This window comes from Thamnophis sirtalis, unplaced genomic scaffold (assembly GCF_051295495.1).
Source record: "Thamnophis sirtalis isolate CommonGarterSnake01/CBP01778 unplaced genomic scaffold, rThaSir2_p1.2 scaffold_6, whole genome shotgun sequence".
In the NCBI taxonomy this organism is placed as follows: Eukaryota; Metazoa; Chordata; class Lepidosauria; order Squamata; family Natricidae; genus Thamnophis; species Thamnophis sirtalis.
Window position 1 is genome coordinate 16657064 of NW_028261386.1, and position 27016 is coordinate 16684079.

General features: G+C 43.7%; 1 protein-coding gene across 2 annotated transcripts in view; it reads right to left on the bottom strand.

Annotated features, from left to right (window-relative positions):
* Positions 1 to 3946: 3946 nt before the first annotated feature.
* The window catches only part of POR (cytochrome p450 oxidoreductase), a 60109-nt gene continuing 37039 nt past the window's right edge, over positions 3947 to 27016 (bottom strand). For both annotated transcript variants that reach the window (XM_087717270.1, XM_087717271.1), the window contains exons 5-16: positions 26482 to 26631; positions 22471 to 22595; positions 20522 to 20611; positions 19443 to 19541; positions 17109 to 17225; positions 16111 to 16229; positions 13086 to 13267; positions 11913 to 12062; positions 9781 to 10048; positions 7417 to 7562; positions 6052 to 6137; positions 3947 to 5162 (exon numbers count right to left, since the gene is read on the bottom strand). In XM_087717270.1, coding sequence (XP_087573396.1) covers positions 5018 to 5162; positions 6052 to 6137; positions 7417 to 7562; positions 9781 to 10048; positions 11913 to 12062; positions 13086 to 13267; positions 16111 to 16229; positions 17109 to 17225; positions 19443 to 19541; positions 20522 to 20611; positions 22471 to 22595; positions 26482 to 26631 — 1677 coding nt within the window. In that variant the 3' untranslated portion in view covers positions 3947 to 5017. The remainder of the gene's footprint in view (positions 5163 to 6051; positions 6138 to 7416; positions 7563 to 9780; positions 10049 to 11912; positions 12063 to 13085; positions 13268 to 16110; positions 16230 to 17108; positions 17226 to 19442; positions 19542 to 20521; positions 20612 to 22470; positions 22596 to 26481; positions 26632 to 27016) is intronic.

Sequence of the window (27016 nt, forward strand, 5' to 3'; positions counted from 1 at the left end):
CGGGAGGCTGGAAAATAACGTGGAGTAGCCTGGGTCCCTTGGCACTTGTAGGCAAGGGAGATAGTATTATGTTAAGGATGCAAAACTCCAGAATCTCAAGAACATAACTGTTGATTCTTAACTTTAATGCATAGATACTTCATACAGCTCCGGGTTCTTCAAGGAGGGAACCATACACCATCATGTACCTCAGACTACAATCCCACTTTTTAGGAATGATGCTGAATCACACTAAAATCTTAGCTTAGGCATCCTGCTGCTGGAATGAGCCACCAGATCCTACAAGTAGGCCAATTGTGGGCCTCAGCATTATGAGGGATCACACCCTTTTTCAAGGGAACTTTATAGATTCACTGGAACCCATTACATTCAAAACACATCTGAAAATGGTGTGAATCCAACGTGACCCGTCAAAAGCGCGGAGGACAAAATCGCGCTCGACGAAAGCACGCATGTGACGTCATCACAGCGCAACGAAAAAAATTAAAAATTGAAATAAAATTAAAGCAAGCCGATTCACATAAAGGTAAGGGTTAGGGTTAGGTTAAGGGTTAGGGTTAGGTTTAGAGCGTTAGGGTTACGTTTAGCGTTAGGTTAAGGGTTAGCGTTAGGTTTAGCGTTACGTTAACGGTTAGGTTTAGGGTTACCGTATTTTCACCCATATAACCCGCCCACGCAAATAACCCGCGGGTTTTCCGGATCGTGTAAAATATTTTCCGTATACCCCGCCCACGCATATAACCCGCGACGAGTAAGAGAGAAGGGAAACAGCTGAGATGGGGGGGGGAAGAAACGGAGAAACAAGCCTGCGCAAGCTGGGGAAGAGGAAAGGAACGGAGGAGAAGGAAACAGCTGAGATCGGGGTGGGGGAAGAAACGGAGAAACAAGCCTGCGCAAGCTGGGGAAGAGGAAAGGAACGGAGGAGAAGGAAACAGCTGAGATCGGGGTGGGGGAAGAAACGGAGAAACAAGCCTGCGCAAGCTGGGGAAGAGGAAAGGAACGGAGGAGAAGGAAACAGCTGAGATCGGGGTGGGGGAAGAAACGGAGAAAGAAGCCTGTGCAAGCCTCCGATCATGTAAAATATCTTCCGTATACCCCGCCCACGCATATAACCCGCAGGGGGGCGCTGTGCATGTAAAAACCGCATATAACCCGCGGGTTATATGGGTGAAAATACGGGTTAAGGGTTAGGTTTAGGGTTAGGTTTGGGGGGGTTAGGGTAAGGTTTTCGCTTTTTTTTTACATTTTTCAATCACAGCGCGATGTTTTCGTCGCGCTGTGATGATGTCAAAGGGGCGCTTTCGTCGAGCGCGATTTTGTCCTCCGCGGTTTTGTGGTGGAACCGAATCCAAAGCGTGCATGGCCTGATTGGTTGCTACAGTGGTTACCTAGGAGTTGTGAGCTCTCTTGAGATTCTGGAGAAATGGAAGAGCTGTATATCACCAACCTATCACCTATCACCTATCAATGCAAATATTGTTCAAAGAAGCAGAATTTCTTTCAGCAGTTTTGTTTGGACGTTTTTAAACAATGTTTTGATTTTCTCCTCTCCTTTTAAAACAGACGTTACATATCCCATTATTCCCAGTTTTGCTGGTTGGTCCCTCTCTCCTCTCCAATGAATAGATACAGAGAAATGTGATACAAGACAATACTTAAGCGCACACAGATTGTCTTTGAGGTAGTTTTACTCTTCATTAAACTTACTTGGCTGCCCATCTACCAAGAGGAATTATGGGCAGCAGACAATCAAAACCACAATATAATTAAAACATTTAAAACAACATGGAGGTCCTGATTAAACTTGCATCCCTCAACCATTAGCTGCTTTCTAATGGCCAACAGAGTTGGGGCCAGCCATACATCTGGGGTGAAGCTGTTCCATAAAACAAGTGCCATGACGGAGAAGACACAGGGAAGGTTGCTACTGCAGTCTTTCTCTTGGGTTGATTTCCAGATGTGCTGGGTTGCAGCTGTCATCAACACTAAACAAGGCCATTGGGCACATGGGCTGAAGATGACTGTCATTTTAGCCTACATCATGCAGAGACAGATAGTTAGGTAAAGCTTAAGTAGAAGTTGCGCTGCAATGAAAGTTACAAAAGCAATGGGAGGAAAAATTTATTTTGATACTTTAAAGCAGTGTTTCTCAACCTTGGCAACTTGAAGATGTCCGGACTTCAACTCCCAGAATTCCCCAGCCAGCGAATGCTGGCTGGGGAATTCTGGGAGTTGAAGTCCGGACATCTTCAAGTTGCCAAGGTTGAGAAACACTGCTTTAAAGAATACCATATGGAAAACGAATACAGAATTCAAATTCCTTAGGCATTTTAGTCACTGATCATCACATTTCCAAATAATGGTGCATGATATTGGTTGGGTGGGGGTGGGGAAGACTACAAATGATTGGAAGAAGTCCTATTTAAATACCAGAAAGCCAGTTTGGTCTCATGGTTAAGGCATCAAACTAGAGAGCTGGAGACCATGAGCTCCGGTCCCAGTGTAGGCATGAAAGCTGGCTGCGTGACTCTAGGCAGGTCACACTCTCAGCCCATCTTACCTCACAGGGTTACGGGGAAAATAGGAGGAAGGTATGTTGGATTTGTTTGCCACCTTATTTGTAAAAATAATAAAGGCGGGATATAAATAAACTTTTTTTTAAAAAAAAATGTGCTGCTCTGGGATGCCTCAAAAGTCACTGTTGGGATTGATTCTGCCTGGCTGCTCCAGCCCATCAAGAGAACTTCTGAAAGATCTCCACCTTGCAGAACATAAGCCCCCACCTTAATGCTATTTGATTCATGAGGTAAAACATGCTTGGTTTCATTGACTCAGCCTTCCAGCTTTCCAAGGTTGGTAAAATGAGGACCCAGATTGTTGGGGGGCAATATACTGACTCGGCAAACTGCTTAGAGAGGGCTGTAAACGGGTCCCCGACCTTGAAGCTGTGACCCACTACCAGGCCTTGAGCCTTTTAGAACCAGTCCAAGAAGTGGGCAGTGGGCATTGAACTGGCCACATAAGCATGCTTGCCTGTCACTCACACAAAACTATCCCCCGTCCTTCCCCCACCAGTTCATAAAGCTGGAAAGGTTGGACAACTGCAAAGCATTATGGAGTGGTACATATGAGTCTTCTTATTTGCTATTGCTATTTCAGTCCAAAGAGGGAGTGCTTATATTGGGTTTTATTTGGGATTTTATCTTGGCTTTTCTTCATTATCCCCCGTTTGTTCTTCATTTGGATTTGCTTATTTATGGTGAGGTTGGTGGTGGTGGTGGTGGTAATTTCTTCACTGTTGAGTCATCTAGAACTAGGTAAATACCTTAAAGTAGCAAGAAAGGCCAAAGAGTACTGAAGAAAAATATATTTGTGATTGAGCATGAGACGGGAGTCCTGAAACAGGAATATGAACAACAGGGTATTTGTGGAATCTGCAACGATGAGCTTTAGATGTCTTTTTTAAGAGGAAGGCAACATGGCAAAGGCAGTCTACTCACAGATGTTCACCAGAAAGGCAAAATATAATTCCAAGTGGAGGGTGTTCATTTCTCCAAATATCACACTATTGTGACTAAGGCTAGAAACACTACCTTCTAACCAGCAGATGCTTGCCTTCTGGAGGGATATACCCTTTTTTTTAAAAAAGTCCCAAACTACTACAGTAATGGAACTTTTCAGATCTTTCCTTTCTTCATTTCATTTCCCACTTTCATCTGAGTTCACTAGACAATAAGCAAATTGCAAAAATAAATATACTACCGAGGAAAAAGGTACACACTGTCTCATGCATGGCTCTAGAGACTTAAATTATAATTGAAGGCTACATAAATAAGCTTGGTTCCTATGAAGCAAAGCTTCCTCACCTTCTGTTTTAACAGCATGGTTTCAGCTGCAAAACCTCCAGCCTCCCTTCCCCAAAAAAAGTCCACAAAGAGGCAGAAGAGGCAGAACAAAAGAATCAGAGGTTATTTTATTTCAAGAACGAGTCGCCTTAAAATTATGTACAATCAGTATTCAGGCTGCCTGGCCAGTTTCCAAACACATGTCATTAGGCACCAGAATGCAGCTTCAACAGGGTGAGTCAAACGACGGGAGGCAAATTTGTGTCCAGAACAGGAGCACGGGACTGAAGGCATCAGAAATGGGATCAGCCTCAGTCTAGGTAGGATCTCGTTCAGTTAGGGACAAAGCAAGGGAGAAATAGAAGGGGTGGTTTGGAGAGAGCTCAGATTCATGTAAAATGAGTTTTTCCCCCAAGAGGGGAAGAACAAAGGAAGTGAAATATCACAAGCAGGTTCCTCTCTGGTCCATGCTGAGGCATAGCATCTAGTTCCACCATCACCCTCCAAGCATGCCTTCCACACAGGAAGATGAGAGCTTCATTTTTACTGGTTTCTTCGTGTAAACCCACTGCTGCTATCACTTGCCTTCCAAATGATTCCTTCTGCCGCCTCTTCAGACATTTTCCTGGCGCCCATCCCACGTGAATCCCAACAACCAGCTGCTGACCAAAATGAAAACCGTTGCCACTGTATTCTTCAGTACAGCCCAGGAAGAACCCCAGCCTGTTGATGATAAGGCTAAAAGAGACAGTGTTTGAAGGACCAAGGTCATCTAAGCACCATTTCCACCAGAGCACAGATGCCTGTGAGATGAGACAAAAAGGGAGTTCCCTTTTTTTCAAAAAAAAAAAAAAAGGTGTGTTGGGTAAGGAAGGGGTGGGAAACCCACCCTCAGATATGTTCTGTAGCAGCTACCAACCAACCAAAGAAAGAAAGAAAGAGAGAGACAGGCATGCTGGTGCTTCACTGCTCTGAGAGTCTAGCTCAATGTGATTAGATCTTGCCACAGAAAACCAAAGCCCACTAAATTCACCCTGCCGAACAGTCAGGGAATGGGTAGGAGCTAGAGAAAGTCAAGGTATGCACAGTTCCCTGGAGGCAGAATGATGAGTCCTTGCCTTGCTCTTCATCAGCCACCTGCAGTCACCCCTCTTTGCTGCAGTAAGTGCCCCCTAACTCCAGACATCCAAGGAGTAGCGGCCCTTGGTCATCAGTTTCTTGACATAGTCCACAGCCTGCTGCTGGTCCATCTTGCCATATTCAGCTACAATCTCGTAAAAGGCATTCTGCACATCCCGAGCCATGTTGCGTGCATCACTGGAAGGAAGAAGAAAAGAGTAAAGTCAGACAGTGAAGAACAGTGGCTAGAACTCCAGGTTGGGGGGGGGGGAACTCAACAAGCAAGCTTTGGGAAGTGGCATGTTGCTAATTTCGGAGGACTCGGGTGCAGACAGAAATTCTGCCTCTCAACATTGTGGAGGAAAACAGGATCTAAAGATGGGCATTGACAAGATTAGGACAGCGGTATTATACAGATCTAAGGGACGAAAGGACTCTAATCGCCCAATTGCCAGCAGAGAGTCCCATTTCAGTCCTACTTATTTCCAGACAGAGCTAGGAAATACTCCCCAACTGAGCTGCTCTCCCCCCCACCTCAAATTGTGCCATTTGTCCTCTGACTGGGGCATGGAAATAGAATTCCTTCAACTGAGCCACTTTGATAGGATCTGCAGTCTCCATGGATAGATGCTAGGACAGCTACTGGGTTGGGATGGCGTAAGAAAGCTTCTCAGATGGCTATCTCTTGAAACAGAATCAAGGGTTCCCTTGATGAAGTTAAAAACTGAAGTTTGTGGGAAGACAGATGAGTGCCATATTGTTATGAGACTGACTGACATTCAGTCAAGATATCCAGGGAAGTCATCCACTTCACTTCACTTGAATTATTTTGAATATTTTTATGCTTTGGGCAAATTCTGCAAATTCATATTGATAATTTACATACTTTGCAAGCTACTTAACCTTTCATGGTACCCTCAGATATCATTATTAATACCAGAATTTCCATCTAGCATTGCATCTTCTGTTTTCTTTCCAACTGTTCTGTCCCAGGGGCAAAATTGCTAATTGCTTGTTTTCAAGTCAATTTCTGACTGCTCACTGCTGCAAGATAACCTGTGAACGAAAAGAGCCTTGCCATCCTTACCCGCACACGTAGATGTGACCATTTCCTTCACTGATCAACTTCCAGACGTGCTCCTTGTTCTTTTTGAGCAAATGCTGCACATAAATCTGAAAGATACAAAATTGGGTGTCAAAGGGGTCTTAACAGCTGATGTATATTCTCTGATTATGTCTCCTTCACCATAAAAACTGGCATCTACTTTTTTTAAAGGTAGATATAGATACCCTTGTTTACCCGAAAATAAGACCCTGTCTTATTTTTTTCCCACCAAAAAAGGCACCAGGTCTTGTTTTCCGGGGGGGGGGGGGATGTCGCACTCACATACTTGCGTGTATCACACCTGGGCTCTTTTCCCCATTCAGAGGCCTTCAGGAACTTCTCAATTGGGCAAGGCCAGCAAGGCTTCTGCCGGCAACGCTTTCCTGAAGGCCTCTGTAGCAAGGGTGGTTGCTGCCGCCATTACTGCTGGTTCACAACCCGCGCACAACATGCACGTGCCAGATGCACACTGTGCGCATGCACTGTACAATGTAAATTGCTCTATGTGCAAAACAATTTACAGTGAACTGCAAATGTGCAGTCACTAAAATTCAAAATGGCAGCACCCAAGTGGCAGTGAGGGAACCGGTTCGGGGGCATGTCAGGCCTGGGGCACTGCCGGATCTGTGATCCAGGCCTGAATTCCACTACCGGTTCAGCCAAACTGGATCAAACCGGCAGCAACCCACCTCTGCTCTGTAGTGATAACAGAGCTCCGGATTGATCCAGAGCTCTGTTTTCGGCTACAGAGGCTTTCAGGAAAGCTTTCTGGTAGAAAAAATGGGCCAAGGTGTGCGAGGCCTGGCTGCAACTGTCCAAAGGTAAGTAGTAGGACAACTCCACTACCACTTTCCCAACCCTAGCTTAATTTTTACTTGTGTACCTGGAGTGGGCGGGGGTCTTAATTAGGGCTTATTTTCAGGGTAGGGCTTATATTGGGAGCATATGTAAAAATCAAGCTAGGACTTAAGTATAATCTTTATTGTCATTGTACTTAAATACAACGAAATTGGTTTATTTATTTTCTGACTTATTTTCTGAGTATTTTCAGGGCAACACGTTATGAGGACTATAAAAGTGTTTTTGAAAAAATAAAAATAAAATGCCTGGTCCAAAAATCAGGTGAACCAGACAGATAGCAGGGAAGGGGTTAAAAAAATGCCTTTACCAACATTTTCTAGAATTATGAAAAACTCAGGCATTATTTGCTTTTTTTTTTCTCAACAGAAGATTTTCCCAGCACAAAACATACAAACAGTCCATTTTTTAAGCAGACCCAACCCAACAGGACAAGTGAATGAAAATGCCCATGGATTATGGAAACGTTTTAGAGTGGAGCAGGCTTACCTTTTCTGGCTGGTCCCTTGAGAAAGCGACATTGAGTTGAGTAAGGGCTCCTTCTTTGACAAATTTGGCAAGTTCGTCCTTATAGATGTAGTCCTCCTTCTCGTGCCGGCAGCCAAAATACAGCACAGTCTCCCCAACCTCCTTGCCTAAAACACAAGGACACATTCCTCAGTCCAGAGCTGCTGGGTGACCTTGTGTATTCTTGCAACAAATAGCAGCCTGAACGTGTTGCTTCAGATCTGATCTCTAGTTCAGAATAATAGAATAACAGAGTTGGAAGGGACCTTGGAGGTCCTTTAGTTCAACCCCCTGCTCAGGCAGGAAACCCTACACCGCTTCAGACAAATGGTTGTCCAACCTCTTCTTAAAAACCTCCAGTGTTGGAGCATTCACAACTTCTGGAGGCAATGGTTAATTGTTTAATTAATTAATTGTTCTAACTGTCAGGAAATTTCTCCTCAGTTCTAAGTTGCTTCTCTCCTTGATCAGTTTCCATCCATTGCATCTTCTTGCCCTCAGGTGCTTTGGAGAATAGCTTGACTCCCTCTTCTTTGTGGCAGCCCAACATATTGGAACAATCTATCATCGTGATGGTGAACTTATGGCACGCGTACCGCAGGTGGCACATGGAACTATTTCTAAGGGCAGGCGAGGCGTTGCACACCAGCTGATTTTCAGCCTTGATTTTCGGCCATTTTTCACTTTCCGGAAGCTTCCCTGAAGCCTCCAGAGGGTGAAAAACTGGCCAACCTGCCAACCGGAAGTTCGGGAATAAACTTCCAGTTTGCGCATTGGGCTGTTTTTTGCCCTCCGGAGGATGAAAAACTGCCCAATGCGCAAAAAGGAAGTTCGGGAACTTCATGCGCAATAGCGCACGCATGAGTGGTTTTGGCACCCAAGGTGAAAAAGGTTCGCCATCACTGTGCTATCATGTCACCCCCTGGTCCTTCTTTTCATTAAACTAGTCATACCCAATTCCAGCACTGTTCTTTATGTGTTTAAGCCTCCGGTCCCCTAATCATCTTTGTTGCACTTAAGACTTATATATTGTTCCATCGTGCTTTAGAGCACTCTCTGAGCCTTTTACAATGCCAGCATATTGCCCCCAACAATCTGGGTCCTCGATTTACCAACCTTGGAAGGATGAAGCCCTATCAAGATCAAGCTCTATATTGTGGACAGAGTTAGCCTGCAATACTGCATTCTAACCACTGCGCTACCGGGGCTCCTCACATGACTCTGGGGATGTTGTAATGGTCCTAAAGTGTGTAAGATATTTTTCAGTGCTGTTGTACTTCTGAAGAGTTTCTAAACAAATGGTTGCAAGTCGAGGACTACCTGTATTTAGATGGAGAAGTTCACTTTATTCAGATTCCTGCTTAAATCAATACACTTAAATGGAAGCGTGCCAAAGCCAGGACAATGCAGAAGACTTTTACTCCAATTTGGCTATGAGTGAAAATATTATTTGGGGTTGCATCAGCAGCATGGTTAGATTCTGTCCTTTGAAAAGTTATTTTTCTTCCTCACCAAGGGCTTTTATATGAGGCACGGATTGATTCTGAGTTAATCTGTTAAAAGGAGAGTCAGCCAAACTATTCAAATCGGATGCCCTTGGTCACACTATCAAGATGTTGACAAAGGAACTACAGTTCCATTATGACCCATTGGCAACGGCAATAGATTACAATGTTAGACATGCTTTTGATTACAAAAGAGATCAACATGAAATGGTTTGCAAAAAAGTCATTCACAGATAAATCAAATATGGATTTTGTAAGCTGCTCAAGGTCTGCTGGAGTGGGTGGCCATAACCGGATGACTATGATGATTTACAGCAATTATACAAGGAGATACAAGCAAGAACGGACTGAAGCTTCACCCAGCAAGGGATCCTAGGCTCTCAACCCAAAAAGTCAGCCGTCAAACAACTGTTTTAGGGAAGCCTTAAAGCAAGACACAAAAGCCATTGGGCACATGCATTTAGGGCCGGAGTAATGAAGTGGTCAAGATATTCAATTTGGTGCAAGGAGACTCTTAATTCAAGCCTCCACTTAACCAGATGGCTCACCAGGCTTGGCTCTAAATCCGTCACTGTCATCACTCTTATCAGCCCAAACTGCTTCACAGGGTGGTTGTTTGGAAGATGAGACAAGATAACTCAGATATGCTGTCTCGAGCTCTCAGAGAAAAGGCGGGAGAGGAATGCAACGACTAAAATAAACAGCCTACTGCTTCTGCCAGCGGATGCTCTATTTCGCCACCACAGCAAACCATCGGGGGATTTCCCTGGCTTCCTTTCCAAGGAATTTAACCTGAGGACTTCATTGTTGCCCAGGGGGCCAATCTGAGCTCAGCACTCACCTTGTTGTTTGAGCCAACCCCGCTCCTGGATGAAACCGATGAAGGGAGCAATCCCGGTGCCTGGCCCAATCATGATGATAGGAGTGTTCGGTTTGAAGGGCAGCCGGAACTGGGATTTCCGGACATACAAGGGCACTGTGGATTTGTGCCCATTCTCATTGGGTTGCTTGTTCTTCAGCCAGTTAGTAGCCACTCCTTTGTTTACTCGGTCCGTTTTGGTGGTGTACTCCACAACAACAGAACAGATATGGATGGAATTTGGGTTTACCTGGAGAGGGGGTTGGAATGCAAGAAATAGCCATCAGGAGCTTTTAGGGACAACAGTGAAGTCTCCAATTGGATCTACATTGCACACTTCACTTGGGGACAGAATTAATCTCTGCCCGGGGTTCAGACTGAATCATAAACAAACCAAACGAACTGAGGGCATGGAGATTCGTACCCTCACCACCCTCCAGATCTTCCGCATAGCCCTCAAAACCTGGCTGTCCCGACAGGCCTGGGGCTAAAGACCTTAACCCTACCCGAATAGTATGAATGTTGTGCTTTTAACGATGTATTGTCTTATATGTAACTTGGTCTGTCCTCCCCTCCCCCTGAACTGTGAGCCGCCCTGAGTCCCCCCAGGGAAAAGGGCAGCATACAAATAAAAGTATCGTAGCGTATATATTGACCTATATAGACTACCTAACCAAGGTTAAAATAAATAACAAAGTAGTTGGAAGGAGCCTTAGACCTTCTATAGTCCAACCCCAACCTATATATATATGCTTGCACAAGTGGGGATGCATTTGTGCACTCATCTGGCACTTCCGCAGCCTGGCTCAAGGCCTGGTAATGGGCCACGGTCCGAGGGTTGGGGACCCCTGCTCTATAGCATTTCAGACAAAATGGTTGTCCAATCTCTTCTATAAAATGTTTAGACAAGAACCGTGACTTGGGTTTCTTTAGAGTACAAGGAGACAGAGAAGCCCAGAATTGAGGACTGGATTCCGACTTCAACACGGAAAGATACTGAGGTTCAGATACAAGCGTCTAGTGAAATATGGCCACAAATATATGCTCAGTATTTAGGCAATGTCTCCGTGGATTCTCAGGCATCAAAAAAAAGGGACTAGTTAAGGAAGATGAGCAGCCTTGTAGGTCATCCAGTCCAAACCCTTGCTTGATGCAGGAAATCCAAAATTGCAACACATCCAGGGCGTTGTCCTGTCTCTCCTTGAAGGCCTCTCTCTAATACGGTGGTACAGAGTCCTCAAGTTTTCAAACTGATTGCTTGATTAGGTGCCATCAAGTTGGTATCAATTCTTGGCAGCCATATAGATAGATTTTTATCCATGATGATCTGTTCCTAATTGGTTCCAATTTTTGGATTGTTCCTACTGGAGACTGAATATTAAAGAAGCCTTCTAATATTCAGCTGACATGAAACTTCCTATATGTGAAGACCCTGAAAATTACATTTTCCTTTCAACATCAGGCAACTCTTTGGGTTCTGAAAAGCATCTCCTTGATTTTTTCTTCTCTCTCCACCTGCTCTCTATGCCCAGGACCATTTATTGCCTTTTTTTGAACCCATTTTAGTTTGCGCCTCAATCTTTTTCTATTGCTGGTCTAACTAGTGTGCCATTGCTTCCTTTGGTGGAATTCACATAGCCTAAAATGAGAAGAACCTTATTTACATTAGAGATTTGCTGAAAAAGATCAGAAGGAAGCAGGGGCATCAGCATTTTCCGTGCCTTATTCCCTCTCCTCTTGTGAAATCATAAATTTCACCCCCTGCTTTCACAAATCATTTCTTTCTAATAATGCATTTGTAAGAGCTGTAACCCAACTCCTAACATCTTTAAATGTCTCATAATGGCTGTTCAGGCTGTGACATTTGCAGCGGGAGATTCATTGTTGCTGAAGTGAGAGGAAGGAAGACTCGCACAAAATATCAACCGTCATTGCAGCTAGCGTAGGAAAAGTGAAAGCTCGTTTTCCACTAAGGCAAAAACGCAAGGACTGGGGGCCTGGGTGGGTAGGAGAACTAAAGAACACATATTGTAGTAAAAAAAAAAAAGACGGCAGAAAAATACATTAGATTGTCAACCACAAGAGCTCCTGGCATGCCTTGCCAGTGTGCTCACCTTGGATGTAGAAGCGATGGAGTAATAGCGAGCTTGAAGACGGGGAAGCAGTTCACAAAGGTGGTCAATAGGAGGCCGCAGAGAAGGTGTGTCCTGCAGGATAGCCAGGATATTCCTCCGGGACTCAACAACCCAGCTGAGATACAAAGTCTAGATCAAGCAAACATTTATGTTAGGGGAGAAAAGCAAATCAATGTGGATTTATTTTCAAAAAAGGTCCGTTCTAGACAAATCAAACCCTGGGCTTAAGTTCTTTCCTTACTTGATCTACTCAAGAGGGTCTTTGGGCTGTAACTTCCCTGGTTTGCATGGCATAATGGTTACATCCAGTGTATTGGGAGGGTGGGAAATAATGGAAGAGTGCTCTAAGTTAACTGAGGAAGAAAGACTGCAAGGCTGCCTTAGCAAAGACAACTGGCTATTTCCTATTCTACCAAATCTGATATGTAAGCATCACCACGGGGAGATTCCCGGTCCTGTTTTTTTTAACTTTTGAGTTGCCATTCAGGATGGGTTTTCCATGGGCTAAAACAGCAATCCTGACCACCCAGACACTGTCCATCCTTATTCCATTTCTCCCTTACCAGAAGAACAGACTGGGAAAAGCTTTGAGAGATATGGACCATGCATGTCTATCGTCCTGTTTTAGCATTTCACTGCTGAAAACAGATTCTGTATTATTTTGCTTGTCTGATTCAAAGAAAATTGGAAATCTCCTATGACTACCAATTCCAACAAATTCTCCTTCCAAGGATCAATGGTACCGTATTTCCCTGAAACCAACTGGAAAATAAGCTCTAGCTTGATTTTTCAGGATGCTCGTAATATAAGCCCTACCCCCAAAATAAGCCCGTTAAGATTGTCAGCCAGACATGTTTAGTACCATATTTCCCCGAAAATAAGACCTAACTGGAAAATAAGATCTAATGCATCTTTTGGAGCAAAAGTAAATATAAGACCTGGCCTCATTTTCAGGGAAATTCAGTAGGATTTTCAGAGCTGGACTGCAAAAAAAAAAAAAAATACAGAGGGCCACCAGATGGCAGCGTACTGAGTTTTTGTTTTTATCTTTGCCACCACCTACTGGTGACCTGGATTGCTGCAGTACAAATTTGGTGTCACTGACCACAAATATAACATTAAGGGGAGCAGCAAATGTAGATCAGTACCCACCTTGCCTTCAGCAGAGGAGGAAGCCATCTTGCGCAGGTGCTCCTGCTCACTGGCATTTGTAGCATATTGTGCCAACTCATAGAGAACATTTGTACGTGGTGGATTAGTGATATCCAAATAGTAGGTCAGGGCTGTGCGGTATGAAGTTGGGCAAGGGAATGGGTGCTTCTTGTTGGATTCCTCTGCAAAGAGGAGGAGAGAGGAAGAGTTCAGAAATTCAATTGCGATGGTACTCAACTGCTTTGAAACTCATTAAATTTGGTACTCAACAATTCTGATGTGATCATTTTGTCCCAGTACACATTGTTTGTTTGGTATGCAACACACAAGCTAGAACTTGTTTATGTTACTGCCTTGGGTCTCATTAAATTATTCCTTATGGGGGGGAAAATGTGTTTGGTACTCATCATTTTTGGTACTCATCGCGCCTCCTGGAATCAATTCAGGATGAGTACCAAGGTACCACTAAATAAGCCTCCAAATCCTGCATAAAGAGCCCAACAATCCTAAAATTCATAAAGTTTGTAATTGTCATGACCTAGGCTTCCCAAGAACATGCAGCAAACTCCTTGTCCCGACAAAAAACCTTTTTATTAATTTACTGTGAATTCTGCTCATTCACATCCAGCAACGTTTTTCAAGGGAGGATTTACAGTCACAAACTTTATCTGGCTTGGAGAGGTGACAGGCCAATATCAGAAAAACTTAGCAAGGAGTCTCGGGGAGTCTGACCCAATTAAGTGAACTAATTGGCTCCTGCAAACTCCACTCCCCTTTCGCTCCTCTTTTAGTTCCTCTGGGATGGGCCATTCATTATCCATGTGTGGCCTTATTCCCAAGTTGACCCTTGTTCTTTAGCTTTGTCCTGGCAACTCTGTGCATGCACACCCCTTTGTCTGGCAACTCTGTGCATGCACACTGGGAACAGGTTCCAGCTGTTCATCTGCCTCACTGATGTCTGACTCTGAAGGCAGCTGGTAACTGGCACACAGCTCTGGCGCCCTCTCTGCATCCGACACAGAGCCTTCATCAGAACCTTCCCTAGACTCCAGGACTGGCCCACGTTCCTCCCCAACCTCCTCTCTGTCCGAATCTGCTGCCAGCTCTGCTGGCAGGCCACAACACAACACAGGGACCCAAAGTCATATTCTAACCTTCCCCAACCTAGCAGGCTCCAGATAAGAACTATAGCAGTTGAAGTTCATATATCTGGATGGCATTCATGCAGGGAAGGTAATCTACCCAATTCTTAACTCTGCTGTTAACTGGACAATGTTGCTGTACCAACATTGTTCTACTGCTTTGGTAGTTATGGAGACCAGAACCATGTGTCCCAGTGGACAATGCAGGCTGGACAGCTGGATAAAAACAGGACAAAATGATTTCATTAAAGTATCCAATTTCCAAAGCCTTCATGTGAGATAAGGTCACCTTGCGAGGGGAAAGAAAGCTCTCGTGCGAAAGAGACCAGCACACTTGAAATCTGAGAAATAATTGCAAAAGAGCACACAATGCAAACAGTTCACTAAGCTGAAATATGAAACAAAGAAGGAGCGTTCAATTCAGTGTTTTTACCTCCTCCTTCGCCGTCCACACTGTAACAAAGACACAATAGCAATAGCTCTGTTAACAGCTTAGGCGGCGGCAGCGCTAAAAGCTTCCAACTGCTGAGCTCAGAATCTGTTGGAGATTCAGTTGGAAGATTCATTCAATATCCCTCAAAACGCAAGTGGAGCATGTCTGCCCCCATCAACCAATACACATTCTCAACAGGCCTAGCAAGTTTGGCAGGTCTCCCCACTTCAAATGTTGGAGTCTTGGGTTTATAAAGAGGTTTAAAGAAAACTGCAGAGTATCTTAATTGAGCAACCTGATTGGGTAACTGGATGTAAACACCCCTGAAATCAGGTGTGGAAACTAGTTCTGCCAGAAGTGAATTCCAGATTCAAATAGTTGCTATGGCACAGACTGGAAATGATGCCAGCACGCAATTTTTTGCTGCGGCAACTGTCAAACAAAGTGTCAAAGAATGAGAACTGTCGGTGAAAAGCAAAGTACACTATTAGCTATGAGCATCTCTTCAGGGGGGCTCTTGATAAAATGGGAGGACCGTGCTTTTCCTAATAATTGTAAGGCAGTGTTTCTCAACGTCGGCCATTGGAAGATGTGCGGACATGCATTGCTGGCTGGGGAATTCTGGGAGTTGAGGTCCACACACCTTCAAGTGACCGAGGTTCAGAAACGCCACCTTATAGTTATTAGGAACAGCATGTCCCATCAGCAACAGATTGTAGGGTAAAGAATGGGAATGGTTGCTCAAGAGATCTGATAAAACAGAGAGAAACATTTGGCATCATCCGTTTTGATAACGAAAAAGCATGTAACTTATGCAAAGAAGGAAACTTTATATAAGGTAAAGGTAAAGGTTCCCCTTGCACGTATGTGCTAGTCATTCCCGACTCTAGGGGGTGGTACTCATCTCCGTTTCAAAGCTGAAGAGCCAGCGCTGTCTGAAGACGTCTCCATGGTCATGTGGCCGGCATGACTAACATCAAATAGCAATAGCAGTTAGACTTATATACCGCTTAATAGGGCTTTCAGCCCTCTCTAAACGGTTTACAGAGTCAGCATATTGCCCCCAACAACAATCCGGGTCCTCATTTTACCCACCTCGGAAGGATGGAAGGCTGAGTCAACCCTGCGCCGGTGAGATTTGAACAGATGAACTGCAGATCACAGTCAGCTGAAGTGGCTGCAGTACAGCACTCTAACCACTGCACCACGTCGGCTCTCAAAGGTGCACGGAACGCTGTTACCTTCCCACCAAAGATTATTCCTATTTTTCTACTTGCATTTTTATGTGCTTTCAAACTGCTAGGTTGGCAGAAGCTGGGACAAGTAACGGAAGCTCACTCCGTTACGCGGCACTAGGGATTCAAAACACCAAACTACCGACCTTTTGATCGACAAGCTCAGCATCTTAGCCACTGAGCCACCGCGTCCCCATTCATCTTTATATACTCACCATCTAAATTATTTAAGGAGATCACTGTATCCAAATCAGCACCAAGTATTTCACCAAGTTGATTCACCAGTGAAGTATCATTGGCTGGATACACAGCAATATGGTCTCCAGACTCATACCTGGGGAAGAAATCAAGAGGTGGAGTTTAGTCTGACCCACATCACTGAAGTACACCTCTGGATTCACAGTCCTTATTAAGGGTCCCCATTAAGGCTAGGAATTCCTCATCAACACTATTAATCCAATACTCTTAAAGCTGGGCGTATTAGCATTTCATCTCTATTACACTGGAGTCACACTTTTTAAAGCAGGAGCAGGCAAATCCTTTGACGTGGATTTAAGGCGACATTCACACAATGTGTTTCAGCTGGTTACTGAATGTATCCATAAAAGATAGTCCTCACTTAAGGACCATAATTGGAGCCAGTAATTCCTTCGCCAAGTGACATGGTTGCAGTCAACACCACATGACTGCGACTTGAGGTTTTACTGCTAGTTTTTCCATCAGCTGCTTGATGGCAGCTGGCTGTGAAATATTGATCACAACCGCAGGACACTCACTGCAAAGGTCACAAACACCTGCCGGTTGCGAAGTGCCCAAATGTTGATCACTTAATCACAGAAGCACTACAACAGTCATAAATGCAAGGACTAGTGGTTAAGTTACTTTTTTCAGCGCTGATGTTCACTTTGAATGGTTGCTAAACAGGACATTAACCAAGGTCTACCTGTATTCAGAGTTTGTGCGATGCAATGAACTATTAATTAATCAATTGTGCTAATGAATACAACTTGCTAATCCACACTCAGGGAAATATTTTAGGTTATCCATAAACAAGTTTAGCATGTTGTATAAACACAACCTCTAACTTTTTTAATTGATCTGGTTAACTGTGTTTTGTCAAAAGCAGCCATCAAGCATGTAATTAAAGCACGCCTCTTCATTCCAGTGCCCTGCAGCTTTGCTGATTCCGGAATCTCCAAAATTCCCCATTTACCTGATTTTGGAGCCAGTGATGTCCAATTCATGATGCATGAGGTGCCTCTCTCCACCTTGGTTGAGCTTCCGGTTCAAAGAAACTGGAGCCAAAAAGGGATTCTTGGCATCAAATGGTCTAAAAGAAACCCCAAGACACATATCTGGTTAATGACTTGAATGGTTTAAAGGTAAAGGTTCCCATCGCACATATGTGCTAGTCGTTCTCAACTCTAGGGGGCGGTTCTCATCTCCGTTTCAAAGCCGAAGAACCAGCGCTATCTGAAGACATCTCCATGGTCATGTGGCTGACATGAATAAATGCCGAAGGCGCACAGAACACTGTTACCTTCCCACCAAAGTAGCCCCTATTTTTCTACTTGCATTTTTACGTGCTTTCGAACTGCTAGGTTGGCAGAAGCTGGGACAAGTAACGGGAGCTCGCTCCGTTATGCAGCACTAGGGATTCGAACCGCCAAAGTGCTGACCTTTCTGATCAACAATGTGAAAACAATGTGAGTTGTATTGTGTTGGGTCAGTGTGTGTGTGCAGGGAGGTCAACCAATTTCATTGTACATATGTTGTGCACTGACAAATAAAGTATTGTATTATTAGTATTATTTTTTCTTTTATTCATGAAACATGAAATTCAGTCAACTGAACATTTAAAGATGTGTCACAAATACCATTGACCGGTGCTAATGGTTGATACCAGTTGCTGCCAGGATCTTAGGTATCAACCAAGTATCTTCTTAAAATATATGATGTTCCTAGTAGCGCAGTTTTTTTGCAGTTCCACTGGTGTTATTGCAGGAAGCTGCAGTTGTTGTTGTTGTTGTTGTTGTTATGACAAGCTCAGTGTCTTAGTCACTGTATAGCACTGTCATTGGATCTTCTAAACACATACTCAAGGAGGTCCTTAATAAGATAGGGCCACAAAAGCAATTATTTGCAATGGCCCTCGGCACACGCATGCACGCACATACGCGCACACACACAGAATAGCCCGGGCACCCTCTCTAGTGGATTTTCAAAAAGCAATTCATGCAATACCTTTTGATATCATTTTTGTTTTTCTATTTTGTAAATCACCAGAAGTCGCCTGGTGATTTACCAAGTTTGCTTCCCCCTAGCTTTATATGGCATCAACCATTCTCCAGAATTTTAAAAAATGAAACCAGTATCAGGAGATCCTGGTGTCTTCATGAACACTCATTTGCTTTTGACTGATTTTTTTTTCCTGAACCTTCCTACCCGCCCATTATATTCACTGCTCTGGTGGCACATCTGATGAGGAAGTCACTAATTAAAGTAGGAACAACGTGGGACTCCCACAGGCTGGCAACAGTTAGCTATCTCTCCCAGGTAGCTCTTTCCCAGGGAGACTCTCCCCCTCATTCTTTCTTAAAGGAAGTTTCAGAAAAACTGTGAACATCTCGTGGTTCTACTTTTTCACCTACCCTTGTTATAGGAAGCAGTTCCCAAAGACTGCATGGCTGCCACTCACAGCAGCAGTGCCACAACTCAGCTCACCAAGACCGGGTGCAATTTCTTAATATCTCTTTGATGTACAATGGTTCACACAAATGGACATTCTTATTCACAACTGGACGAGGACTTCCTGCTGCTAAGGACTACCGTAGAGCCCTTTTCCTAGGGATTTCTTTAAATGGGATCTTAAAGAGAAGGGATTGCTTCTTGAATTTTACCATTTCTATTGTGTGTGTGCCCTGCTGATTTCATATATCACTCTTTGTCCTTTTAGGAGTAATAATTTTTAAAAATGAATAATAATTAAGTAGAAAGAGAAGGAGCAGCTGTAGAGTAATAACAGTAATAAAAGGAGGAGGAGGAAGAAATAGTAATAGTTTCAAAAGGAAGCAGGAAGAGAAGAAAGTACAACAGAAGAAAAACTATTACTGTGATAACGAAGATATATTTTGAGGTTTCCTTGCAAGGGGAATTCAAACATTTCAAAACAGCCAAGATTTTATTGTCGCCGTTTGGGAAATGCTTACAGCCAATTCAGCCCCTACCTGTGGCGTGGAATGTAGTCTGGTTTCCCAAAAGGGAGGGGCTGCATTCCAGAGGGCAAAGAGGCAGCCAACCTTACATAGTTTGGCCAAAAGAAAGAATTAAGAAGGCTCCTTCCTAGCAATTCTCAAAGTATATCTATGGTGATGCAAACAGTTGCATTAGTTTGGCAAGACTTCTGTCTAGAGGTGAGATACAATAAAGGAAACTGCTCGGAAGGAATTCCCCATGTCTTTCCTGGTTTGGGGAAGCCTGCCACTAGTTAATGAGTGGAGGATTTGACTCTTGTTTGTCTCTCTCAGCCTCCCTTTTGATAACTTACGGTTTCTGGTTCTCATAGCTCTTGAGGCGTCCCATTTCACCCTTGTAAACTTTGCTTGGGGAGATGTCTTTGTGAACCACCAGCTCGTACTGCCGAATACTAGAGAAAAAAGAAAGGAAATAAAGCTTGTGTACAAAGTCAGCTTGGTCAAGTGGTTGAGGCACCAGGTTAGAAGACCATGAGGTCAAGGCCCACCTTAGCCATGAAAGCCAGCTGAGGGAAGTTGGGCCAGTCGCCCACTCTCAGTCCAACCCACCTCACAGGGTTGTCATTGTGGGGGGAAATAGGAGGAGAAGGGTACGTTGGGTATGTTCTCTGTCTTGCGTTATTTGTAAAAATAATAAAGGCAGGGTGCAAATAAATAAATGGATGCTGGGCTTTCAATTTCAGGGGCCGGGGTGGGATGGAGCTCGTACTGCCACATGGCGAACCTGGAAGCAGACATTGAGGGACTCCCTCATGATCACAGCAGAGCCACAGAGCTGGGAGTTCCTCTCTTCTCCTTCTACATGCCATATTTTTCTAAGAGCAGTTTATCATAGGTTACATGAAGCGAATGGATAGGGCAGTGATGGCTAACCTTGTCACCACATGCCGAAAGCGCGCATGCGCGTGCCCACACCCATAATGTAATGTGCACATGACACACACTCCACGCACCCTGCCCCTCCTGTGCATGGGTGTGCAAACCCACGATCCCCATGCCCCCCTTCACGCTGCCTCTGACCCCCAACACATGTACACGCATCTCCCGCATGTGCCCTGCCCTCCTCCTCCCCCCGCGTATATGCGGTAAGACCCAAAAATTGGCTGGCCGGTGGGAGGCACGTGCACATGCACAATGGAGCTGAGCTGGGGCGACGGCTCGCATGCCCACCGAAAGGGGATCACGGGGATAGGGCCTCCACCTTCCTCTACTGCCACCATGCAAAATTGCCTTGCTAGAGCTCAGAACTGCTTCTTGAAGGCTATTTTAGAAACGAAGCTGAAAACCACCAGTGCCCCAACCTACTCTTCTCAGAAGGTGTATCAGGGGTTCACAAGCCCTCTTCTCTTACGAATTGCTATTCCACACTCACCTGGATTCATCGCCTGTGGCTTCCACGCCAAAATGTTCACACACAGCTGGCCAAAACTGTTCACGCCAAGTGATGAAATCTTCTTCCAAGCTGTTGGAAACAGTGAAAGGTAAATGAGGAAAACCAAAGGCATCTTATTCAATATCCAATATACAGATTGAAGATTCTCAACCTCAGCAACTTTAAGATGTGTGGATTCCAACTTCTCATTAGCTGTGGAATTTTAAGGTATTTTAAAGTAGCTAAAGCTGAGCAACTCTGATCCAGATCCTTCACCCTTATCATCCCTTCTGACTTTATATACGTCCAAGCCATAAGGAAGAGCTGATTCAATCAGTTGCAGAAACGGCAATATCAGTTTTCTTGGCATTTATACGGGACATCAATCATATTGGCATTGATATGGGAGGCCCAATTCAAAAGACAGTCCTGGGGCTTTAAAAACTGCACAGTCAGGAGGGAGCTCAACTAGTGCTACTCTTGCTTAAACGCACTGCTTCACTTGTTCAGCTGCCTCTGGCAGTTTACACAACAAATAAGCTTTATACAGAAGGGTTTGGAAGAGGTACTAATTTTTCAAGCTAGTAGGCAGTACCTGACCTTTTGAGCAGTGAAATTAAAACTGCATTCCAAAAAAGTAAGTCCAGCTAAAATTATATCTGATTCCATTTTAATGCAATTGCAAATGTATTTTGTGAAGTGAAGTGAAGTGAAGTGAAGTGAATTAAGGGCCTGGTTCCTTCAGGGTTTGCCTATCTCCCATAGTATCCACCAGCCAATTCTTGGTTCATTTAATTAAACAATGCCATTTATTGAGACCCCAGAAGTGTGCCTTCTCTATAGTAATGTCTGCCTTCTGGAATGAGGTTCTCCCAAGATCTGAACAGCCCACCCCTTCTCCTTACTGGGGTTACAAAGAGGCCTGAAAGCCTGGCTCTTTACTCAGACCTTTGGTGAGGCTGATTGAAGTCTCCTGTTCATCTAAATCAGGGGTGTCAAACTCAAGGCCTACGGGCTGAATCCGGCCTGCAGGGTGCTTAGATCTGGCCCACAGGGCTACCCTGGAAAGAGTGAGGGACTGGCCTGCGGTGCCTCTGCCAGGAAAAACGTTTTCACTGGCAGAGGGTTGCAGGAGGCCACTGCAGCCGAAAACGGACCTCAGGAGCCCATTTTCTCTGGCAGAACATTTGGGCCACCACAGGCACTCCTGACATGCTACTCCCACTCCGGCCCTCTGAGGTCAAACACAGCCCTGATGTGGCCCTCAATGAAATCGAGTTTGACACCCCTGACCTAGATTGTTCTCTTTTGTTTTCACCTGATTTGTTATTCTACCGGCTCTTATCTATTCTTTTTGGTTTCTTGTTATTATTGTTGTGCTATTCATGCTTAAATGAAAATCTGTAAATCTCCCAGAGCTGCTGGGAGTCGAATAACATACAGATATAGCAACAATAATAATAATAGAAATGATGTTGATATCATAAACGTAAGCCATTTTTTCTTCTTCTTTATATTAAAATCTATAATTGTAACTTCAGGAGGGCTCTGAGGGGCCATGTCCAAGCTTTCAATAAAGTATATATGCATAGCTTAATGTATAATGTGTATAATAAGATATTACGATGGTTGATCACTCAGCCCATGGTTTAGAATGCATTTAGACTTTTTAATCACCTTCCCAAGGACTGAGATAAGCAGCTATGTGACAGCAATAACAACAATAATATCATAAATGGAAGCATTTTTCTTTGTTGTAGTATTAAAAATTATAATTGAACGGTAACTTCAGAAGAACTCTGCAGTGCCACATGCAAGCAATCTTAGGGCTCCAAGTGACTCAAAAGGCAACCAACTCCCCTTAGGATTGGCCATGGCTAAGAATCAGACTGCTGTCCTCTATCCCAGCCAAACAACCAACTGGAGCAGAGATTCCAACAGCTACTCACTTTCCATCATCATCTCCCATGCCAAGTTCATATATCCGCTGAGCTCCGAGTTCCTCCAGCTTCTTATCTACAAATTTCCCCATGGCGTTAAAATGCTCGTAAGTTTTGTTCCCAAGTCCAAACACCTGGAAAGCATCAAAAGATTGGTTCAGTTCAGAGGCAATCAGAAGAATCCAAGGAATATCTCCTTGGACATCAGGTACTTTTGAGTTTCACAAGGCTTTCCTCTCGTTTAGATGAGGATTCTATCCTAAATGTCTGTTAAACAATGCTGGACCCGAGGCTTTCTTACTCCTTCTAAATTGGACATGGAATACATTTTCGTGGATTCACAAATGTTTAGGATATCCATCTTTCAGGCGATATAAGATGTATTCATTTATCAAATTTATATGGCTACCCACCCATCTCATGAGAAATTACTTTGGGTGGCATAAAACAAATGTTTCAGTGTTGTGTTTATTGCCATCGGAGCAGCACAACTCCTCTGGAATCTTCTTCACATACAGGTAGTCCTTGACTTACAACCACAATTGGGCCCAACCTTTCTGTTGCTAAGCAAAACACTTGTTAAGTGAGTCTTGCTCCGTTTTATGACCTTTCTTGCCACAGTGGTTAAGTGAATCACTACCATTGTTAAATTGTTAAAGAAAGGGGAGTCAGGGAATGTTGTAGGTCCCATCCCCCAGGGAGATACATCTGGTGGGAGCCAGAACAAGGGCCTTCTCTGTGGTGGCTCCCTCTCTCTGGAAAATCATTCTCCCAAAGATTAGAATGGCCCCCACTCTAATACTCTTTCGGAAGGCGCTGAACACCTGGTTCTGCCAGCGGGCCTGGGGAACCCAGAGTGGGATGGAGCCCATTAAATGGCTCATGTGATCTGCTGTTGCTGGGGGTGATTTTATCATTTTATATTAATTTATTTGATTTTTTAAAATAGTTTTATTGTTTTAAATGAGGTTTTATATTCTGTAAACTGCCTTGAGTCGCCATGTGCGAATAGGCGGCAATATAAATTCAATAAATAAATAAACTAAAGAGATACACTAAACCTGTTTCCTATTTAGCCTCTTCCCTTTTCTGTGGTATTACGGTGACACTGGGCTTACTTTTTTTAGCTTTCAAAGACTATTTAAAAAAACAAAAAACAAAAGAGAGCCCATGTTCTTAAAACTATTAATGGCCCTCCTGATACAGGTAGTTACAACGGGAGTTACAACTATAATGGAACTTTCCCATTACAATTGTAAGTCATGACAATCATAAAGCAATTTTATAATCTTTTTTGTGCCGGTCATAGCGTGCAGAGTTCTCTACTCTAAAATGTTTCTGATGTAAGAGGCAGAAAGAGGAGGAGGAAAAGTGGAGAAAATGTACAATTATTTTAAGGGTGTGGATTTAAACTTGGCTACTATGGGCTGGAGATGGTTGAGTCAAAGACTCCGGCAAGACAAAGGAAAAGGATCTGGAAGGAACAGGCTTTATCCAGCATTACAGGCAACCGGGATTAAAGGACAGAATCATTGGATAGAAATTAGATGACCTTTTGAATTAAAGATGGTAATGTAACTGGGGAATCAAAATCCATGGGGAAAGAAGAAAATGTGTATTAGAACTGAGGAAGAGAGCAAGAATAAAACTTGGTGTTAGATCCAAAGCAGAAAAGTCTGTCATATAGAGATGTAATGTATCATACTGTTAAAATAGCACAAAATGAATTTTGGAAGGATAGCAATAAAAAGAAACCGCAGTGGTCAAAGCAAAAAAAAAAAAAAAGCCAGTTGTAACCCAGAGGAAATAACATTATTTTCATGTCTCTCCTCTTATTAGAATGGGGAAGAGAAAATGACTGTAGCCACAGAAACTGAGCTGTGATTGATGTCATGCACCTCTGGATATTATCTGGCTTAGGTCATCAACTGTAGAGGCTAGAAATATGTTATAGTTACTTGCTACATTTATTATTGACCATTAGATGGAAGCACTAGAAAGAGCAACTAATTTGGGAGAGCTGGATTTTCAAGCAGACAAGAGCTTCTCAAAGGACTTGGAAAACACTATTTATGACTGGAGAGAAGAGAGAGAAATGCCCATTTTCATGGAAGCAGCCCTAGAAAAATAAAGCTAAGGAAGTAGCTAGAAAGGTAAAATAATGAGAGAGAGGCTTAAGAGCTCTTTGTTAGCTTTTCAGTTGCCAAGGAAAAATTGTCAACGTTGATTCCTTCCCTCATTGCCTCTCTTCTGGCAATACACCTCAGCACCAAGAGTTAATGATGCATTTGAATAGACTGAAAAGAGAGGAACAAGAGATAAGAGTAGTAGTTTGATCCCTGGAGCTCAATCATCCACAAAATGCTCCAAAATTCAAGAACAATCCTGAGAGGAATTATATTTGTGGCTTCATTTGCTTCCCCAACTCTCAGACGTGGATACAGAGGGCACAGGCGCCAACTTGGCCCGCACAGGAACTGTGCTCATCAGCTCTACAATGCAACAGTCATGACTTTCTTCTCTCCTTGTCTGAACTGAGACTAACCTAAGGGATGCAGCTATGCTGACAGCCTGAAGAATATTGTTCCTTTCACCCGACCAATGGACAAGTTGAACTGCCAATAAAGGAGAATATCTGTAGCACAGGATTGAAATGAGGAGTCTGTGGTGCTCTCTGAGCTTGGCTGTTTTCTTGCAGACATTTCATTACCCAAGCTAGGTAACATTATCAGCACTAATACTACTTAGTTTGGGTAATGAAATGTTTGCAGGAAAACAACCAAGAGAGCACCGAGAACCCCTTGAGTTTAACTGCAACGTAACTGGGTAAAACAAAAACAAAAATGGAGAGCTCCGCTTTCATTATACAGTTTTCAAAACAACTTTCATAGAACAAATAAGAAAACTGGCAGCAGAGCAGACTTTGTAGTCCCAAAGCTCCATTTGAGATAAGATTAAAGGCCACAATGTGCATGCCGAGCAAGTTATGCTAGAGAGGATAGGTAGTGATCATTGAAGAAAGCTAGGGATCTAACGGATTTGCTTGGGTGAAGGGAGTTCGGTGTGATCAACACCTTTCCTACAGTATACTCAACGACTCTCGGTTAAACAAAATTGCTGTAAAAAAATGAGAGTAAAGGGGAATTGGTAATTCTGAGCATTCAACAGAATGAGAATGGGAAAGACGGGAGACCTTCAAATGAAGACATGAGAATTGCTCCAGTGGATTCACACTGAGCAGGGAGTTAGATTTTATACAAGGTCTAGGATACCTTCCAAGGGATGTGGTTGCTCAGTGACAAAGACGCTGAGTTTGTTGATCGAAAGGTTAGCAGTTCAGAGGTTCAAATCCCTAGTGCCATGTAACAGTGAGCTCCTGTTACTTGTCCCAGCTTCTACCAACCTAGCAGTTCGAAAGCATGTGAAAATGCAAGTGGAAAAATAGGAACCACCTTTGGTGGGAAGGTAACAGCATTCCGTGCACCTTTGGCGTTTAGCCATGCTGGCCACATGACCAGAGAGTCTTTGGATAACGCTGGCTCTTCGGCTTTGAAACAGAGATGAGCACTGCCCCCTAGAGTTGGGAACGACTAGCACATATGTGCAAGGGGAACCTCTAGCTTTATCTTAAGATACCTTCCAGCTTTAAAATTTAACAATCTTGCAAGTATGTGCTTGTACAAAAGATAACTTTTCTCCTTTACCCTTTGGACTTCCCTCTCTAATAGGACACTGATTCTTCTCTGATTAGAATCTGAAAAATGAGCATTTTTGTCAGGAAATAAGGATAACCATAACACTTGGTTATAATAATTTTCTGGGACTACCCCCCACCCCCACCCCAGCTTTCACTGAGTGCATAAGGGTTGCATTCGGATGGGTTTTGTATATTCAGAATTCATATCCACATTTCAATGAAATGATCTCAGCTTCTGGGCAGCAACTTTTAGTTTACTCAAGCATCCTATACCCACTGTCTCCCATCACAAAAGTAGCCCTGAAGAGATAATCAAAGCTCACCGCGTATTTTATACCAGACAGTTTGGAATCTGTGTCTTGCAACCAGTCGTAGAAATCTTGGGCATTATCGGTGGGATCCCCTTCTCCATAGGTGGCCATGCAGAAGACTGCCAGAGACTTATCAATTTCTGCTAAATGACTCAGGTCCGACTGTATGAGAGAGAGTACAACAAATAAGGAACACATAAGCCGCGGTGGCGCAGTGGTTAAAGTGCAGTCCTGCAGGCTATTTCTGCTGATCACCGGCTGCCTGCAGTTTGAGAGATCAAATCTCACCAGGCTCAAGGTTGACTCAGCCTTCCATCCTTCCAAGGTGGGTAAAATGAGGACCCAAAATTGTTGGGGGCAATATGCACACTCTGTAAACCGCTTAGAGAGGGCTGTAAAGCAGTATGAAGCGGTATATAAGTCTAAGCGCTATAGTGCTATAAACACCAGTTTTTCTTTCTATCCAGGGGAAATCGCTGTCCACCATGCTGACAATTTCACAAAAAGACTGGAGATACTATGAGATTCACTTAAGTTTTTCAGGTCC